The sequence below is a fragment of the Trichoplusia ni genome, chromosome 11 (assembly GCF_003590095.1).
Source record: "Trichoplusia ni isolate ovarian cell line Hi5 chromosome 11, tn1, whole genome shotgun sequence".
NCBI lineage: Eukaryota > Metazoa > Arthropoda > Insecta > Lepidoptera > Noctuidae > Trichoplusia > Trichoplusia ni.
This window is the reverse complement of record NC_039488.1, coordinates 12907206-12928423: the sequence shown is the minus strand read 5'-3', so window position 1 is coordinate 12928423 and position 21218 is coordinate 12907206. Positions and strand designations below refer to the sequence as shown.

Genomic DNA, 21218 nt, shown 5'->3' with positions numbered 1-21218 from the left:
ATTTTTCGTGACCTACCGTCAGACCAGGTTTTCATTGGTACTGGCATAAACTGTCGTCTGACAAAACGGCTGGGTATAGAGCATAAAAATCGCAAACCTTTAATACGAAATCAGTAGATTACAGAAATAGCATAAATTTTATAACAGTCTTTAAAGGACTTAATGGACATTCAACAAAAACCCAAAGTGCTCACCAACAGCCCATTTCGACTTCATCACCACTACGTGTAAGTACTTATCCGGAAACGTTCCTGGATCTCTTGAAACAGATCGTTGATGACTTCGTAGGTAGCATTTTTAGTAGGGTTCCATCGGACCTAAACCTACCACATTATTACCTCGATAACATTGGGTCAATATATTTGGGAAGGCGATGCCCCAAGAACTAGTGTGCCCTGCAAAAAAAAAAGAATTTAGTAAATGAAAAATAAGGATTACTCTTCTTAAATCCCAGTGGTGTAAGTCGATACCTGGTACATCAAATTCTGGCATGACACGAATTCCTCTAAACGTCGCGTAATTGATTATTTCTTGGATATTGTCAGCAGTGTATATCATTTAGGGTGGAAAGCCGCTTTACTGTAAACAAACATAAGCGTTATTTTTAAAGATACTGTTTTTATGCCTACGCAGGTTGGCATGGCTTTTGTGTTTATTATTTTTTTCTCAAATGTACCTACAATATGTCAGTTGTAAGATTTTGAAACATAAAGCATTTACATAAGTAAGTTGGCAAACAGTAGGTAGTGATTATACCTTAAAGCGGGGAATTTCTTGCTCTGGTACGGGAAGCTCTGGTCATCTACTATGTGCCAGTGCAAAACGTTCATCTTGTTCATTTCCATAGCATCCAAAGTTTTAAATATAGTAGCTAAAGAGAGGTAATGTCTTGACGTGTCAATAAGAAGACCTCTGTGCGAATATTTAGGGAAATCTACGATTTGGGTCCCATAGATAAGTAAGTCCTGCAATTCATAAAATAATTAACAATTGTCAGGTTATTCATTCGGTTTCAAACAAAAATTTTATGTGTAATTTTACTGATGGAAATATTTCAAATGTTAAAATCATAAGTGATTGCAATTCTAAAGTCAAATATTTTATTTAACGACCATAACCATTTACCATAAACGATAATTTGTTCATTGTTGTTTTTTTTTATATTTCATAAACATTCCCTAGTGATAAGTGAATTTTAAAATTAATTCTTACATTGTAATCGTCAGACATGTAAAACATCTGGACAAAGGTCTCAAGACCTCTCAAAACCCCCCATATTGAGTCACTGTCCAGTGTTGACACTGCTGAGACGTTGAGGCTGTCTGAAATTATAATATTAAACATTGAAGAGCTTCAGATACTCGAAAATTAGAGCGTATCTTTAAAGGAGGAAGAAAAAAACTTGTTCTAATGTGAATGAAAAATATTGGTTTCCCATTTCATTTATCTTCTTACACATTGCGACTCACATACTTATCGAGACAGTGATTCAAAACTTAATAGAAAATAAAATGATTTTTAATGCCTTGTCAATCGAAGAATTTTTAATTGCCCATTTAACGCTTCAAAATTCAGAACACAGTTTTGATTGAATCGTTACGAAATTGAGATAAGGTTACACAAGATTGGTGGATAAATAATTTTGAAAACGAAACAGGTTATAAGTTGTGTTTTCGCTATTGGACGAAGGGGAGAACATATAAACGAGTTAATGATTAATTTTGGGGTTACTAGAAGACATATCTTAGCAGTAGTTAACGCAACAATATGTTTTATTTCAGTAAGTACTGTGGACTACTATCAGTGATACATTGTGTTTACACATAAACTTACTCAAGCCTAGACGTGAGTGTGTCCGATATAAGAGGTCAATTTCTTATCTTTACGCAATGAAATAAGTATACAAATATTGATTTACCAGAATAGGTTTTTCCTGCTTTGAGGAAAGACCAACTCTAATCGATTTTCTCATTTATACACGCCAGCATTTATATATTTAAATAGCTGCAGAATGCTTGAATACGAATAAGGGAGAAGTATTTTTATATATTTAATTTTGGCGAATATTTTTTTTTGTATACCTACTGATAGAATTTTTTGAATAGGTTTTTTAGTTAATGTAGTGAGCTTATTTTTTTACCAGATGTTTTTGATTATTCTTAGTCTTTTTAGGTTTTATACGTCTAATGTTAACAAGACTGAACTTAACCCGTGCGTTATAAAAAACTAACAAACTAAACAAAAAAGTCAGGGTCTGGGTCGCACTTAAGTTTGTTAAAGAAATGGCCCAATACCCTGAACTGCCAATTTGACATGAAACGTGTAACTTGATTACAAACATGTTGTCAGTTATATTTAAACTTACATTTTTCATCCATGTCCAAGTGTGGGTAACGTTCACATGGGTATTTCAGATTGATTTGTAATTTTCGCACTTCCCTTTAAAGTTTGTGTCCAGAGACAAATCTGTTGCTTGATTTAAAAGATCAGTCGAATATTTCGAAAGTATAAGATGGGTTCTCCTTAAGACATTGTTATAGCGATCAATTGCTGCTTTAAGAATATCGCAAGTTTGGCCGGTCTCCTGCGTTTGAATAAAATATTTTTTAAATAAGAAGACTATTATTTAAATATTCATTAAAACCTACAATTAAGACATGGTAAGTATATATTTTTTTGAACTTACCTCAAACGAAAAAGACGTTGAGTATTTATAATAAGCATCTTCTTCAGTTTGTTGTTGCGGTTTTGGCCAAACTTTCCCTTTCGTCGGGGGATATTGTGGCCCAGGTTTTATAACAGTAAAACTAGCCACAAAAATCACGCAAAGTGCGTTAAAAAGTATCAAGTGCCGTAACATAGCAGACAAGTCAAATGCCATGTACTACTCAGTTAATAGTCCGAGTTAAACTGTTTATCTTTATATAGCAAAGTATGGAGATAAGACAATAGCAAGCAATCACTCAGTTACTCTTTAATTATAGCTATTATACTTTTATATTTAGTAATTTAATTTCTATAGATTCCTTGTTTACTTAAAAACCCCAACATCAAACTGTGAATAACGTCACAGACGAAAATATATTCCTGGGATAACTTCAAGTGAAAACACCCGGTCCTTTTTAAAGGCATTCACGGGTTCATAAGTCCGACATACAATGGACCTTTTTGATTAATATAAAGTGTGATGGGGTACACATTACGGACACGAACAATCCAAAGTTGATGATGAATTATGGCACTATGTGTGCAGAAATAATAAAGCTATTGTACTTTAAGAAGCTCTGTGACCCACATTGCATCTAGATCCTAGATCTATAAAAAAAACTGAGATGTAGTTGTATTTTCTCATTAAGCGAAGCTAAGAACTATTTTGATTAAGTCATCAATCTTCTATTTCAGTGCGCTTTCATTTGAGTATTCCACTCTTTCCCGATATAAACCCCCTATGAGTAATGAGGGAGTGTTTCCTTGATAGAAATCTGTTGAGTCGATCAGAAGCTATGATGATACAGACAGGCAAACACGTCAAACTTATAATAGCCCTCTTTTTGCGTCAGGTTTTAAACAATGTATCAACTGACTTCTCAGAGCTACTGAATAGCCATATAAAATGTTATAGAAAAATTATAATGTCGCATACATTACCGTATTCCTTATGTTTTTTTTTTATTAATGTACAAAAAGACGATATAATCGCAGTCTTATATTAAAGTGTTATTTATACTGGAGAATAACCTCGGCAAAAATTCTCACATCATGTTATTGCCACGGTTGAATTATTGTTTTTACCGGTTTTCTTTCATTTAATTTTTTTTTTTAATCTTGTAAATATATTTTGATCTTTCAACATTGACATTTGTCGTTGTCGATACTACTTGAATTTTTTATCTGTGTTTTGTGTTTGACATGTATTTTAGCGGGATTTATGACTTTACGTACATTATAATGTAGTCGGAGGTTCGTGTACTTACTTATTTAATATTTTGTTCTTCAATAGTGCGTTTATATTAAGTGAACCATTTTGATATTTGATTAAAGACAAAACCTTATAACCACAGTTTAATTCCATATTTTAAAGGTGATTTTAAAAGCCGAAGATAGATTTCGATGACGTGCAATAATTAGGGAGACCTATGTCCAGCGGTGCACGAATATGGGCATGGGCCGACGATGATGAAGTGGGTAAGTGAATAAATAAACCTACTTGAATCGCGACTTCACCACAACTTTAATGGACGATGCGTGTTAGAATGTGATGAAGAAAGTTTCACTCGGTCTATCCATCTCTCAATCTACATTCATAACGTATCAATAATGGTTAGATACATTATGCTTGTCATTTTAGATTTTTCATCACATTATTTTAAAATATCTATGGTATTAATAGTATAATAATATAAATTTCTCGTAATCTCGTTTTCTTCGTATGAAATTGAACTCGTCCTGAAGGGCCCGACCGACTCCGAAATTTTGTGCACATGTTCGGTAGGTCTGAAATCGGACAACATCTATTTTTCATAACCCCTTCTTTAAGAACTTATTTTTATCGCAAAACAAAGTTTGCTGGGACAGCCAGGTTATAGTTTTTGGCGTTTAATTAGAGCTGTTTTTGTGAGGTGATGATAGGAATTGAAATACAGAATACTGAATAAAAGGTGAAATTATATGAAAATAGAAATAAAAATGTTCAAATTAAGAAAGAAACAAAAAAAATAAAAAATACAAAAATTTATTAATTTTAGTAGGTAGTCATGTATAACAAACGAAACTAAAAACGCTTAAAAAAGAAAATCGAGAACGCATTCATCAGGCCAGTGATTTACGTTTCTTCATCTTTCGTAAGATTTTGTGAAGCCAACCTAAAATTACGTATAATAAAAAAAAGTTTCTAGATAAGTAAGTATAAGTTTACAAATAAAATATTCAGAAGAAAACATTCTTTAATACAACCTTTGGATTCTAAACGTAATAATCTTAACAAAGTAAAAGTATCTTAAAGTCATGTAGACAGTCGTAAAAATAGTTTAGGCGATGCAGAATCCTGGTCCGTTGGGGGGTTGTGCGTGCACGCCTCGTCGGTTCATACGGCACGCGTGTTCTTCGAGCCGGCAGCTAACCTCTACGACGCTGCTTTTGTAGTAATTGTACCGCGGCTGTTCAGCACTCCAAAGTTTTTCAGCTACCGCACTCGCACGTGGCCACACCCTGGAATTAAGGTAGTCGGTGTTTTTATAAATGACTGGTACTGCCAGATGTTGAGGTAGAAATAATTTGTATTGAAAGATATTTTATTTATGTTATTAAGTAACTAATAGAGTTATTTAAACAAGCAAGCAGTTCGCTCGGCTCATGGTTATGAAAATTTTGCTACGCAGATCTAACACGTTGGATATGGACTGGATGTTATTAAGTATTTATATCTAAGACATGTAAAGGTCACCTACACCCATCTTAGCAATAGGATACCAGCCTGTGCTAGGGAATAGTAAGTAGCACTACGTACCTGCTTATTAAATTCCTGTCATCAACAGATTCACCCCACATGCAAGCCTCTCCACCCAGGATGTTGTTCAGATCCAAGTCCTGGTAGTGCTTTGGAATCATTTGTCGGGGATCAGCTGCGTAGAATTTGTTCCAGTCACCGCCGTTAGCTAGGTAGTCCAGATACCATGAAGATGAGTATATCAACTTGTGACCAGCTGACAGGATCTGAGGACGAAGAAATGCAAAAATGTACAGGCTAAAGTGAAATGCAGTGCATATTTTTTAAGCCCACCGAAAATGTGTGGCTACAAAATAAAACGTTATTTTATATACACGGGCTTCTTTTAAAACATTATAAAATAGATGAAGTAGCAGGAAAGTCAGTTAATTACTCGTACCAGTTTCTAAGTTAGTTAGAAATAAAAGGCCCTATTGAAAAACGCGCCAGATGCATTATTGCTAGTCAGGCAATCAAGGCGCTTGTCGTATTAGCGATGTGGAGCGCACTCTTTAAATGCTAACCTAGTATTTCAAATGACGTCTAAGGTTGTTAGAGAACGTCGTGAACTCGTAAATTCTTATTTATAGTTCTTTTTTCACTCTCGTAAGTAGTCGTTTATGATCTAACGTCGCCTGGTATCAGTAACTTGCGTTGTCTCCTTTACTAAAGACCCTAAAGGAAGGTTTTCGTTCAGAATACGATAGTCGAACTAAAAAAACACAATGTGTCATGATTCACACATTTGATGCAAATTGAAGTTTGAGTGCTAATTATTTGAAGCCCTTTATGTAGGTTTCAGAGGGGCTTTCATTTATGCTTCGAACTATAAAAAAAACGACACCAACAACAAAATATTTTATTATTGACATAATTTTATAAATCAATACTGCTCTTAAACCTCTTTATAAATAAATAACATCAGATCACAACGTTTCAATAGGACAAAATCCCGGTCCATTAGGAGGTTGGGCTTGAATCCCACGATGGTTCATTCGACAGACTTGTTCTTCCATCCGGGTGGTAATATCCATAACACTGGAGAGACTGTACTGAGGTTCTGGAGCTCTCCAAAGTATTTCAGCCACAGCGCTTGCTCTAGGCCAAGTGCTGTAATGAATCATAATATATTTAGCCACTTTAACGTGTCTTAAAAATGCTTTGGTTATGCCTACTTTTGAGACAATTTATTGCACTATGTATTTGTTAGAAATTCCCCTTCCCGTTTAAATTATCATCATTGAAGCATTGCATGCTTGCAAGCAATCTAATTCACTTAGGTAAAAATACTCACCGACTGATCAGATTTGTGTCATCAACCACTTCACCCCACATGCAAGCTTCGCCTCCTACTATATTGTTCAGGTCCAGAACATCTGTTGTGATCTGTTGTCGTGGATCAACGGTATAGAACTTCGACCAGCCATCGCCACCGTCAAGTTTGTCCAGGTACCAGGACGACGAGTATACGACTTTATGACCGGCTTCTAGGATCTGTGTAAGCGATTGTGCTGTGACAGTGTTCTGCATTAATTGTGCCTACCTAATTTCACAATTTTTCTCGTACTCCAAAACACCATTACAAGGCCGTAAACAAAATCGTAGTTTTCAAAGTAATAAGTTATTTCCTTTGGGTAAAATTTTGAAATTCGATTTGTATGTTAAAGACAAAGGAGATACCTAACAGTACGATAGGGGTCTTAAAGATTTTTCTTCCAATAAACCAATCCATATTTAAAAAAAATCCGCATCGTCTTTGCTCAACAACTTATCGAGTAGCATTCTGACAAACATTAGATTCCAGTTGCCGATTTTCTGAAAACACTGAATTATAGGCGTTGCTTTAATGTACTAAATTAAAGGAGGACTCACTGGAATCATGTCTTGTGCTCCAACTGTTTTCCAGACTTGCACTATCGTATCACTTGGTAGTTTGACACCTTCATCGAAGACTTCCTAAAAAATAGTTTATAGATAGATTTGAAACATACTTGAAAGAAAATAATAATGTACTTTCGCAATACTATAAATCACAAAATAAAATAGCAAAAGGATGACGTATTGTATATTTTACATACTTGCCACACAATAGGCTTTGACTTTTGTCCTAGCAGAGGAATAACTTTCGTCATGAAATAAGCGTGCAATTCGCTTGGCTTAGTCATGTTATGCTCTGACATAAAATTGATTAAATCGGGGTTTGATGACCTGGAAACCACATACGAAATAAAATTAATTACGGAAAAATGTATCATAAAAAAACATGTACATAACATCTGCCCAAACTGCTATGATCCCCTGAACATGACGACCGCTGTGTCAAAAGCAAAACGAAAGATAAAAAGATTTTAAAAAGAAAAAAGATTAAAGATTAAACAATCTTAGGGCAGGGTAAGTTTTTTTACTTACCAGCACTCCATGGCAACCTCGTCGCCTCCGAGATGGAAATATTTATCAGGGAACCTTTCCTGTACTTCCCGGAACAGATCGCCGATCAGTTTGTACGTGACGTTGTTTGTTGGATCCATCGGACCTAGGCCAACCACCTGTCCATACTGATAACATTTTGTCAGAATCGATGGGTAGGCCACGCCCCAGGATCTCGTGTGTCCTGCGAAAGTTAATAACAGAATCCTTGTACACTTTCCCTATAAGTCAAATCACTATTTTGCTGAAACTCGAACGCAGAGAATATGCATCGATAAGAACGACCAGAAGTACTTTTATGAATCTAGGTCAAGTAGTTGCATACAAGGGCAATTTTGAAGTATGAAGCATTAAAGTGAAATTCTTTAAAACTTATAGTTGCAGGTTCAAAGTCGACATACTAGTATATCTTAGACGTTAGTGGTAGATACCAAGATCGGTATTAATTTGAATAACTGTCCCATTAATTTTTTAATTAAAGGCGACATGGTAAGGATCAGCGTAGAACGAAGTGATGTGCATTGGAACAAATCTATTGATAGATTACTATGTGGTGAACAACAAACTTCAAACTCATGTGTTTGCGCGAAGACAAAGTGGCCAATAAAAGAAAATGCTCTAGACGGTGCAAGAAATATTTTTCTCATTCGCAATGACTAAAATACATCACAACAGTATAAACTAAAAACAAATATTTACGCAGTTATTCAACGTTAGAGAAACAATCGATGCATCATCAATTGTTTTTTTTGATTGAATAGAGTAATTATAATATAGCTTAGCTGTGTGATTATGTTCTGAGATAATTCAGTTTGAGGAAAAAGTGCACATCTTGTTCTTGGCTATTTTAATACGTGCGGATCAAAGTGTGAGTCATGCTTAGGTACAATTCTAACATTACCAGAAAAATAGAGGTTCCTATTTTAATATAAAAATCTGTTTCAGCGAGTATTATGATATTGCAAATAATTATATGTATAAAGAAATTGATTTGCCTCACAATCAAGTCGATATAAACAAATGATGTAGCAATCATATCAGTACTCTATCAGTCAACAAATGATTTTATCTAAGGTCACTATAGTGCTTTAGCATTAATCTGAAGCGTTTTACAAAGAGATGTTAAAAGGTGTATAAACTATTATCATTGTGAATAAGTCAAGATAAGTGCTGACCTATAAAGTTATATCTATAGACTTTTCGCCTTATTTGTAATGTGCGCAATGTTTTCAATGTACAATTTATTAGCTCATAATAGGTGCAACCATTTAGTCAGAATTTATATCTATTTTTTAAATCGATTGTGTCACTATTATTTTTAAATACCGTTTCTAGAAATATTGAGCTTCGCGTGTATGAATGGAAGGGTTTGCTTAAAAGCCTAGGAGCCGACCAGCAAATCAAAATATTCGAAAGGAGATTTTTGAGATATGATTTCGTGCTGATATACCGCACATTTATACAATAGTACCGAATGGTCAAAAATCAGTTAGTACCAAAACGCTACAGATATTATTCGAGAAATAAATGGTAAATACCAAGTGGTTATATCACATAATGATGGTTGATAACGTTCACTTACCAGGCACGTCGAATTCAGGAAGAACGCGTATGCCGCGGTCCCGAGCGTAGGACACTATTTGGATGATGTTTGTTTTAGTGTATACCATGGAAGGATCGTATGCGCCTTGTAAACTAAAAGAAAATATATGGAAACATTATTTTATTTATCTTCATTTGATTTTCTGATGCCAGCTCTAACAGCACACATTGAAACGTGCTAGAAGTTTAACATAAAGGTAAAAAATAGTTTTCAGAGTAAGTACCTCAATTGGGGGAATTTCTCGCTTTGGTAGGGAAAACTTTGGTCGTCAACTATATGCCAGTGTAAAACGTTCATCTTGTTCATTTCCATGGCATCCAAAGTTTTGAGGATATTTGCCACTGTGATGTAATGCCGTGATGTGTCAATAAGAAGCCCCCGATACGTGTATCTTGGGAAGTCGACGATTTGTGTTGCATTAATAAGAACGTCCTGCAACCGACAATGCTTTTATTGAACTCAATATTAGATAAAGGTCTGAATACAATTTAGCAACAAATGTCGAGGAATCTGAATATCAATGCATATGTGACCCCGATATGATTTCAAACGAACAGGGCCCCAATTCTGCTATTTACAACGGCCGATGAATTAATGAAATTTGGCTTAAAATGACAATTTGCGTAAGCATTTTTCTACACAATTGGAAATTCAGTGCGGGACAATACAATTAACTTTCAATTATTGTATTGGCAAAATGCTTAAGATAATAGGATTTAATCCAATAATTTCAAATTTAATCCAGTTGCCATTCATTCAACGGCCATTGTTAAATAGCAGAATCGGGGCCCAGGATGACTCTTGATAAAATCTCTCTAGATATATGAAGACAAGAATATTAACCTAAAAAAATATTAAGGAGAAGTTTTAATATAAAGAGGTAACAAAACATAATTGAAAGATATGGAATGGTATTTGCGTAATTATTTCGTAAAATGAGATTATAGTTCTTATGCGACAGGTAACTTACTTTGTATCCTTTCGCCATGTAGAATAGTTGAGCGAAACTCTCCATTCCTCTTAATATGCCCCATATGGAATCACTTTCAAGTTTCGATATACCAGATACTTTGAGGCTATCTGAAAGAATCATCATTCATTCATTATTATTCTTAACACAAGTGACTTGGTTTCTCTACAGCAAAAAATTGTTTCCTGATTCAATACAATAATTTTTGGCCTGGGACTATCGCTAAAAAGAAGAATATTCGTTGATTTTCTTTTTCTAGTTGAGCCATTGGGAATAATAATTTATTATAGTATGAAATGGTCATATTTATTTTACGATGGAAGTGTCTATCTACACTAATTATTTTTTTATGATAGATGTGCATACACAGAGATACTTCTTTCTGCGCATGCACACCAACAGGTAAGGTTCTTATTTTGTCTTTCGAATCAGTCGAACCAACAAGAAGTTAAAGGGTTTTTGACTATTAGACCTTAGGTAACATACATTTTTCGTTCATTTCCAAGTGCGGATAGACTTCGCACGGTGCCAGCAGATTTATTTGGAGTTCTTGCAGGGCCCCCTTGAAGTCGGGGTCTGCTGCCGTAGATCGAGACTCGACTTTTTTCCATGTCTTCTTAGTGTGTTTCCAGGCTATATGGTGCGTTGTTCTTAACACACTAGTGTAACGTTCTATCGCAGCTTTCAATATGTCGCATGTTTTTCCTTTTACCTGATAATATTCGAAACTGTTAATAAAGTAGGTTAATTAGCAAAATATCCGGCAATACTACTTATAATTTTATTTTTGCGTGGGATATAGGTGTACCCATTGCCGGATATATATTTCGATGTAGTTTTGAAGTAGATTAATAAATTTTCATTTAAAGCTGAAATGATTTCCATGTTTCTATTGATTTTATGTCTGCGCTAAAAAAGACTAGATCAACATATGAGTAATGTCGGTTTTACGCTAAGAAACATAATCCGTAATATCCAGTTCGACATCGTTCCAATTAAATATTATTAATTTATTCAATAAATTAATTTATTCAATAAATTAATAATATTAACAATAATATAATTGAATTAAAATTAATAATAATATAATTAGCGTCAAATTCTACCTTTTAGGTACCGCATCAACAAAAGCACTTGTACTACTTTTGTTGATGCGGTATAATGGTAATCGGTACGTAATGGTTTAATCGATCGCTCTCAAACAATATTTATTAAAAGTATCGATCCCGGTTGCTAGGCAAAGGCCTCCTCACCCTTCGTAAACTTGTCCCAATATTTGATGAAGTGGTTTTAAAAGTTGTAATAAGTATAAAGGTATTAGGTACGAAGGCAAAAATGTAGGTTTTCATTAAACGATAACAAAATAACTTTCTGAATGCGTTATCGGAATTCCTAATCAATGTATTTCAAGACCTGCGCCATTTACGAACGAATGCAGTTTATTTATTTAGGGCATTAAAATATTTCTCTTAAAATCATAAAATGTTAATGTGATAAAGACAATATTGGATGCAATTGCTTGAAGCTTTGCAGTTAAGAACGAATGAACGTTAATAATCGAAAGTATAAAACCATCTTTAAAGGAGCTTTTTGACTTCAAAAAAAACAAAGGGTATCCTTTGTGCTATTCATGGGTGAAATCGGGAAAATTGTATCCTAACCAAACTAAGTACTCGACAACGTCAAAACGTCATCGTAATGAAAAATAATGGTTTGTTAACGAAGTTAATTACAAAATCAAGTAATAACTTCTGATTTGGTTGCGATAAAAAATGGAGTGAATGAGATCCTTCGGTGTAAAATACTATAAACGCAAGCGTAATTGTTGATGTAGGTTCCTACACTTCAGCGATTTTATTTCGCATTCTCTTGAATTAAAAACTGCAGCAATTATAATAGCATTTATTACTGATATCCGGAATTCACAGAATATATTCTTTTTTTTTACTTAGCGCACCTTTATAAAACACTTGGCTAGCTGTTTTAGTTTCATTTTTTTTAGATGAAGTTTTGGTTTTGGTTTAAGCATATACTGAACACTGAATTGAGAATTAAATGATATAATATTTGTTTAATTTTTGTTCATTATATTCGATACATATGGCAAATAGACCAGAGTGAATGAAAATCAATACTTTCAACAAGTTACAAGTTAATTTCTATTATGTCTTCTATTAGTATATTATTACTTAACGTTTATGTGCCAAAAATATAAGTATTGGTAAAGTTAGCCTGATGTTTGAGTTTTTAACTTACCGTAAATTTAAAAACCGCAGGTGATAATTTATAATAAGTCCATTCTTTTGTTTCCTGTTGAGGTTTTGGCCAAATTTCCCCTTTCGTTGCCGGATAAGCTGGGCCCGGTACTACTATGTAACTGGCCGCAAAAAATACGCAAAACGCGTTAAAAATTACTATGCGCCGCAACATTTTCGCGGCAAATTACTAAGCTATCCGTGCAACTCGGCTGACAGACCGATGTAAACTGTTATTTATAATTTGGGTATTTGTCATACATGGCCATAGATAGATTATAATAGTAAATTGCTTATTCTACTTGACGCATAACCTTATGAACCATTATTGTATATTAGATGTATAATGTCATGGAACAACTTTATTTTGTTGTTTATAATAAAGCTTAGTTTTTTAACCCTTTAAAGTTTAAAATAATATTTTACACTGAGTATGACAGTATCAACTATTCTGAATACTAAAAAAAACAGCACGTCAGAAAGAGCATATAGCTTAGACAAAATTCGATGTTTTACTGAATTGATTATTTAATATTCAGTGTTGCATGTTGAAATGCGATTGAAGTTCTTTTTATTATCTGTGCATCAACTAACTATTGACGTTTCATTTTGGGGGCGGGTAGCGAATCGTCATTATTGTAGCGAATTTCGTAAAAAATGAGATAATTTAACGTTTTACTTTAGTTCGAGTATAATAATATAATTGTCAAAACTAATGTTACTATCTGCGGTACCGTAGGTAAGTTTGTACAGCGTTTGTATCAGTTAATCAATTACTATCAAATCTTGTGTCTTATTGGCCGTATCCTGTCCTATTGATTCATAATCAGCCTAATTTCTTTATGGATGCTATCTCTGCCATTTCTCAATTGATATGAGACGAATTCTTAATAGACACAATATTGGGGTAGATTAAGTTTTGTTGAGTCTTAAAATTTGAGTTTCATCGCATATTTTTGACTACCCCTAGGAGTGATCATGCCGAATAAGTTGTGTTGTTTTCAGGTCTGATTCAAAATGATTGGGGGCCTATTCGTGTACAACCACAAGGGCGAAGTCCTGATCTCGCGGGTGTATCGCGACGATATAGGACGGAATGCCGTGGACGCGTTCCGTGTGAACGTGATCCATGCCCGGCAGCAGGTCCGCTCGCCCGTCACCAACATCGCCAGGACATCCTTCTTCCATATCAAGGTAACTTTAGATCTAGGTACTTACCCTAGGTCAATAATCTGGAGTGATAGTACAATCTCTTGAGGCAAATCTTTATAAGTATGTAGAAAATGAGTCATTCATCAATAACAGTGTCTGCTAAAAGATCACAATTATCTTTTTATACTTCCATTATACTTACTACCTTATTACTGTATCAACTTTGATACTGCATAGTTATTTAAAGAAATAACATAATCCTAACATACAAATGATAAAGTTTTTCCAATTCCTTAGCCTATGATGTCCCACTATAAGCTAAATGCCTCCCCTAGTTCTCAATCTGGTCTTGAACATTTATATTACCATTTTGTATGTGGAGAAAATGATCAAGATTTAAATAGCTACTGAGTACAAATTAATGAATGTTAACCTAATAATATGAAGTAACATGAGAAACATCTCTTCCTTCTCATATACCTCCTAGATCTTGAGATATAATGAAAATGTATTACAAGATAGTCTGATCAGACAAATCATTAACTCCTTTGTACCATCCACAGCGGGCAAACATCTGGCTAGCAGCTGTTACCAAGCAGAATGTGAATGCTGCCATGGTGTTTGAGTTCCTTCTTAAGATCATAGATGTGATGCAGTCTTACTTTGGCAAGATCTCCGAGGAAAACATCAAGAACAACTTTGTTCTCATCTACGAGTTGCTTGATGGTGAGCTATTAAAGTATCCATTACAATATATTTATACAATACGTTGATATTGTTTTTTTGGCTTATTTTCTCATTAGGGGACAGCAACAAACTCTTAGAATTATTATTAAAACATGTAAAATATATGCAATCATGTTTCGATTCGTGGCAAATATCTTAATTTTGCCAAAAATACTTATGCTCATATACCAATATAATGGAATGTCATCTTCTTTTATTTTGACAGTGAATATAATCCTTTGCAGATTATATAACATATGGATTACACAGTACCCATTTAAACTACTTGTAATTGTCTGTTTATCCATGTCCGGTGTGTCAATGTGTAAAATCACCTTATTGCATTTTAATTATATCAAATAATGATGACATTTTCAGAAATCCTGGACTTTGGCTACCCTCAGAACTCAGACACTGGTGTATTGAAGACTTTCATCACTCAGCAAGGCATTAAGTCTGCCTCTAAAGAGGAGCAAGCACAAATCACTTCTCAAGTAATTCATTTATTTAATTTTCTATTTTACAAATACCATTACTTAGTTATACTTTATTTGTTTATTCCTCTTAAAACTCAGTTTATAAAGTAACACAATACATCATCTAAAAATCAGTGCAAAAGAAACAGTTATAAACCAATGAAGTTTATATTGTCACCCTTGGATACAAGTGTGAAAAGAAATAATGGTGATGTAAAATTTTGCATCATCTCAGCCATGGGATGTCTAATTTTGGACACAGGTCCTCTCCAGTAATTAAAAATTGGCTAGAATTCATGTCATACTCAACAACTTTATATAGTTGTCTGTTCACCTTGTGGTTCAGTCCTATACTGTGCTGGCTGGTGCTTAATTTTGTGCATGGACTTAATTATTAATAAGTTTACAGCAGTTGTAATAATGTATAATAATGTTATGCTTGTTTGATTAGGTGACAGGCCAGATAGGATGGCGTCGAGAAGGCATCAAGTACAGGCGCAATGAACTGTTCCTAGACGTGCTCGAATATGTCAACCTGCTTATGTCACCACAAGGTAACACTCACTCGCATTAATTTTGGCTATTAAAATATTTATAGAAACTTGACCCTACAAAGAGTTGATCAAGGTTGTAGGTCATTTATGACATATTGTAAGTGTTCATCAAGTTTTAAGATTAAATGATACATGAGAATATTCTTAAATCATAATACATGAGTTAAACTAGATTTACTTGACACCTCATTTTGTTGGTTTTACTGATAAGCAACAGAGTGGTTTCATTTTAAAATTGATTGGCAGTTTCATAGATAAAACTTGAGTGAAATACCAAAACAAATTCATAACGTATATTTGATATCTCAATGAAGTAAAATAAACATATTTGTGGGTGGATATGTTTACATTTATATTTATTTACTTTTTGTTTGTGTAAAGTGATGATAGATGTGTTAAAATTTAGTTTTAAATATAAATGATGTAATGGGGTTTAAAAAACTTGTTTGGGTTAGTGATTTCTGTAATATCAACAGATCCTATTGTGATAATATAAAAAATTCTATTACTTCATACGTATCTTCTTGTTTCGAAATCTATGGATAGACGTCTTTTTTGTAAAGTTGTTTCAAGATTCTAATAGATTCCTACCCCCAATGGGAATCTTACTGACTAAACCTGAGTCTCCATGCTACGTCGTCCGCTTTTTTCTGTCAATGCATGGCAACGAAAGGGGCGGCGAGTCCCTTGTGTGTGTTTGGTCGACTACAGTCGCCGTCGCTTCCTTATCCTCCGCATTATTAGTCTACATTAGGTCAAATATTAAATATTCTACTATTCCACACGTCATGTTTACAGAAAAGATTAACAGATCTGGATAATATGGATTTTGATTTTGATTTTGAATATACATATTTATCTAGTGTATCTTATGCACCTACAGGTATTCTACTTTGAATAATTTTTGTCTCTTAAGTACCCTTATTTAGGTCTGAAATTTAAAGACTTATAGATTGATTTCTAATGTTAATTCTTTGTTAACCAGGTCAAGTGCTGTCAGCCCACGTTGCTGGCAAAGTGGTCATGAAGTCTTACCTGTCTGGTATGCCAGAGTGCAAGTTTGGTATCAACGATAAGATTGTCATGGAGGCTAAAGGGAAAGGCAATGGTAAGTGTCTTATACAAAGGAACTAAATTAGTATTGACATTTTTGAATCTTCGTTTTAATTTCTGAGCTTGGTTTGGTTCATGATTAAATTGGGCGTTAAAATGATTAACTCACCATGACATGGACAAGAGTCGATCGTGATTCTCGTAGTTCTCGTAACGAATATCTTGTGATTTTTCTTGTGTGAGGTTATCTACCAAGTTATTTTACAGTAACAGATAGACCGAATAATTAGATAGATCTGCAAATTTTACAGTATTTGGATAAAGCATGCTTGCTTGCAGTCCAAGTAAAATATTTTATACATCACATGAAAAATCTGTGATTAATTAATACAGAACATTGTTTTACAAGACATATAAAGTTCCCAATGGCTTTTTATTATTTTATAACAAAACAAAATGTGTTTGATTCAGGCGGTATATCAGGCAACACGGACAGCGACCCGGCTCGCTCGGGCAAGCCGGTGGTCGTGATCGACGACTGCCAGTTCCACCAGTGCGTCAAGCTCAGCAAGTTCGAGACCGAACACTCCATCTCCTTCATACCGCCTGACGGAGAATTCGAGTTGATGAGGTCAGTGACAAACACCTACAGGAAAATATACTGTTTTCGTTTACTTGGTTAGTATTATATATAATAGTTGACAGCAACAACTTTTTTGAACTGTTCAAAAAAGTTGCACCTGCAACACTCTTAGTTAATGGTAGAGAATATCTATCAATAGCATCAAGTCTGCTTTTGTAGCATTTCGGCATTAATAAATTGTTATTCTCCAAAGCATTCGAATCCCCTTCATTTAGCGCAGACGTGACCTTTCTGGAACATAGGTGACCAGTATATCGTCTGACCATCTGGCCTCTTCCACTTCTCCTATTTCGTAATAATACATATTCATTATTATTTTTTGTATTCACAGATACCGCACGACCAAGGACATTTCCTTGCCCTTCCGCGTAATCCCTCTCGTCCGTGAAGTGGGTCGCACCAAGATGGAGGTCAAGGTTGTTCTGAAGAGCAACTTCAAGCCATCCTTGCTTGGCCAGAAGATCGAAGTGAAGATCCCCACGCCTCTGAATACTAGTGGAGTCCAGCTGATCTGCCTGAAGGGCAAGGCTAAATACAAGGCTTCCGAGAATGCAATTGTTTGGAAGTGAGTGGAGTAAATCAGTTTACTTTGTAGCTTTGATAAAAATGCTTTTAGGCATTGTCTGTAACAACTCCTTAAATTTTTTTCTCCTCGTGAATTTTTTCGCATTCCTGTCTTGCCTCCTAAATTCGTTATTAGTTTACCTAGTGTAACTGTGGCGATTTTACCAACGCTACGATGTACAGAACATAACAAATAAATGTTTCCTAGTTAAAAAACAGTTGCTGTTGGAAGTCATCATAACAACTACATTCTATAAAGTATCTTCATAATCAAGTACGATTTACTTAACTCAGGATCAAACGTATGGCGGGCATGAAAGAAACTCAGCTGTCTGCTGAGATTGAGCTGTTGGAGACGGACACTAAGAAGAAGTGGACTCGGCCACCCATCTCCATGGGATTCGAGGTGCCCTTCGCGCCCTCTGGATTCAAGGTAACACTATACTTGTATACTGCATGTATTGGCATATATAAGCAAGGAAAATATCTTACAGTATTCTAGAAAGAGAACAATTTCGATTTCAAATAAATTGTTAGTTCAAACAATGGTTCAGCTGTTTAAGATGCTGATGTAATTTCTGCTCTTTTATAACAGGTCCGCTACCTCAAAGTGTTCGAGCCCAAGCTGAACTACTCGGACCACGATGTGATCAAATGGGTGCGCTACATCGGCCGCTCAGGACTCTACGAGACGAGATGCTAAACATACGGGTACAATGTGAGTATACAGACATATATCTTAAAATGAATCATGATTTCTTTAACGATTTATCTGTTAAATATAATGTAAGGCGTTGATCTCTTAAAATCGGCTTGTGCAGTTCAGTGATTTCTTGTTTTGCGATTTCGGGAAAAATTCAGTCGTAGACTCTGTCCTTGCATGGATAGAGACTTATGTCCCAACAGGCAGAGGAATTTTAGATTAAAATAAGATGAGGTATCTAGAGGGAACTATTGACATTGACAATAACGTTAAGTAATCGGATGCAGTTAAATACCAGTGGTTACAAGGCGCCTTTCTAACTTTCTAGTTTCAAATTAACGTGCCTTCCGAAAAACGGAAGTACTTGACCGTACCAAGCATAGCTTAACCTGTGATCGATGAAATTGTGCAGTTGTAGCTTAGCTACGCTTAGCTCGTTGGCATTACATAAAACAGTTTTATTATTAGATTTACTTACTAAGTATGTTCATTTCAGGATCTGCACAGTGTTACGGCAAATGAAGCAACGGACATAGTAATGGCGTGTTACATAATATATTTTGTATATAATTTCATATTACTCACACAGAGATTCCTTCAATGAGTTCTATTTTTTTATTTTTCAACTAAGTATAGAATATTTTTATGCTCAGATACCTATGTATGCAGGTACATACGATGTTTTAAGTAATTGCAATATTTTATATTAAATATGAGGCTTATGAATTAAAAAGACATTTTAATTATAAAAATTATATACCGTTGGTTTTTTTAACATTTATCTTGGTAATCAGACAATCGGTTGATGTATAGAATATGTAGCGTTGATCAGTTGTATAACTAATTTATTGTGTATTGTGACATGAAATGAAGGTAACAAAATGTTAAGATATTAATTCTAATATTCTGTAAACATAGCTATATGTATTATCAGCACGATATAACTAAAACGAGATTATTTATGTATCCTCTATACAGTAAAATGTTTGTACATGATAACTTATTGAATCTCATACAATTATCTAATACTTTTCCGCTTGTATATTTCGCCCCGAAACTTTTTTGCGTGTCGAGATTCTCACTAATTAATTCTCACAATTAATTTCGGCATCTACATGAAGGCAGTAAGACGTCTTCATATAAGGCACAGAATATTAATCCACTCGGCTCTATTAAACCCATCGAAAATGAGAACTATAGTCAAATAATAAGAAACATACAGTAAATACAGCCGGTACATACTTTTAAAGTAAAGAATTTGTTTTGTATCATGTAAAAAAATATCTTGAATACGCAAAAAGTTATTAATTTAACCATTCCTCGACATTTTTATGCTTTTGTTTATAACGTATATGTATATTTAGTAAATAATATATTATATATTACATTTAGAATATCACTATAATATGAAGTTATGTAATATTAGGTAATCGATAGTATTAAATGTTAGCGTTAATGGTTAGGGATTGTTTGCAGATTGTTGTGTTGACTGCTAGCATCATAAAAGTTAATTCTGTACGTTTCTTTCATAAATAAATGTGTATCATACCGAGCATCAGGTTTGCGTAGTATTGAGAAAATATTATATAAAGATTCGACCAATCAATATTTTTTTAGTCTTAGGCCTTTCATCACGAGATAACTCAAGTCATCTAAACCAGAAGATTCAATATTCGATTGGCCATCCATGCAAACTAAAAAGTTGATACATCGGCACGCCTCTTAACACGAAGTGCTTCGGGTTTCGTTCGGAGATTTCCGTCGTCTCGTCAACGAAACGCTGTTTAACGGACATCAGTCCCACATAATCTGCACGACTAAACGCATGTATTAGATTCCTCATTATTAGACATTATGAATGAACGGCAAGGATTGGAACATAGTTAATAGTTCAGAAGTATCAAAATTGTTCATGTCAGCTTGCGTGCGACGAAACTGTTATTTATTAAAATTTCTTTAAGCTAAAGTCCGGTTTATATTAACCAAAAAGTAAGCTTGCTATTTTGTATTTTGATGTTAACAGTGTAATTTGGCAATAAGAATTTAAATTGACTGATTTAAAACATTGTATAAAGGTTCTTTTTTATTATAATTTAGTGAATTCGTCTCCAGTGTTTCAGTTTCTCTGCACGCGAGTGTTTATGCATGCTGTTATAGGAATGCTTATAATGTATCGTGTTACAAAAACAATGTACAATAAATGGTAAAAAAATATTTGTTTTTTATTTTATTTTATTGCTTCTCAACCTAATAATATCAGTTATGTTTATTGGGTTTATTACTGATCCAAATGGATTAAGCGCTAAGATGGAATAGACAGACACTGAGTCATGTCGAACTTACAATTCTCACGAAAACCGATTAAGTGCGAGTGACTGACTAGCCTGTTGGTCGAGTAGTTAGTGTGTGTAGTTACTGACTGCTGTGCTCGAGGGTTGGATTCCCACGGAGGAAAAAATATTATGAGATGAGAATAAGCATTTTTTGTCTTTGTGCATCTTATCTATGAAATGTACGTATTCATTAAGGTTTATGCCCTTATACATGCCCTTGCAAATACACTGAGTATAGATCTGATCAAACAAAAACGTAAGTCACTATTTAGAA

The 21218-nt window shown here is 34.4% G+C and overlaps 2 protein-coding genes and 1 pseudogene across 3 annotated transcripts; 1 reads left to right on the top strand and 2 right to left on the bottom strand.

The window, feature by feature from the left end:
* LOC113498841 overlaps positions 1–2914 on the bottom strand; it is an 11421-nt pseudogene extending 8507 nt beyond the window's left edge.
* A 1832-nt stretch (positions 2915–4746) lies between these two features.
* Positions 4747–13215, bottom strand: LOC113498601 (beta-hexosaminidase subunit beta-like). 2 transcript variants are annotated; one of them, XM_026878678.1, is made up of 10 exons: positions 12742–13074; positions 10972–11197; positions 10486–10595; positions 9739–9947; positions 9495–9607; positions 7895–8096; positions 7564–7693; positions 7358–7441; positions 5507–5712; positions 4747–5208 (listed from the first exon to the last, which is right to left on the bottom strand). In XM_026878678.1, the coding sequence occupies exons 1-10, from the start codon at positions 12913–12915 to the stop codon at positions 5028–5030; spliced, it is 1635 nt and encodes a 544-aa protein (XP_026734479.1). In that variant the 5' UTR covers positions 12916–13074; the 3' UTR covers positions 4747–5027. The 2 variants fall into 2 exon arrangements, with proteins under 2 accessions (XP_026734479.1, XP_026734480.1); XM_026878679.1 differs by lacking the exons at positions 4747–5208; positions 5507–5712 and adding exons at positions 6386–6595; positions 6780–6979 and having other exon boundaries at positions 12742–13215.
* A 111-nt stretch (positions 13216–13326) lies between these two features.
* On the top strand, positions 13327–20825 carry LOC113498602 (AP-2 complex subunit mu). The gene is made up of 11 exons (XM_026878680.1): positions 13327–13479; positions 13746–13934; positions 14456–14618; positions 14997–15112; positions 15546–15648; positions 16634–16756; positions 17173–17332; positions 17676–17909; positions 18203–18341; positions 18504–18626; positions 19108–20825. Exons 2-10 carry the CDS (start codon positions 13758–13760, stop codon positions 18609–18611), a joined length of 1323 nt encoding a protein of 440 aa, XP_026734481.1. The 5' UTR covers positions 13327–13479; positions 13746–13757; the 3' UTR covers positions 18612–18626; positions 19108–20825.
* Positions 20826–21218: the final 393 nt, after the last annotated feature.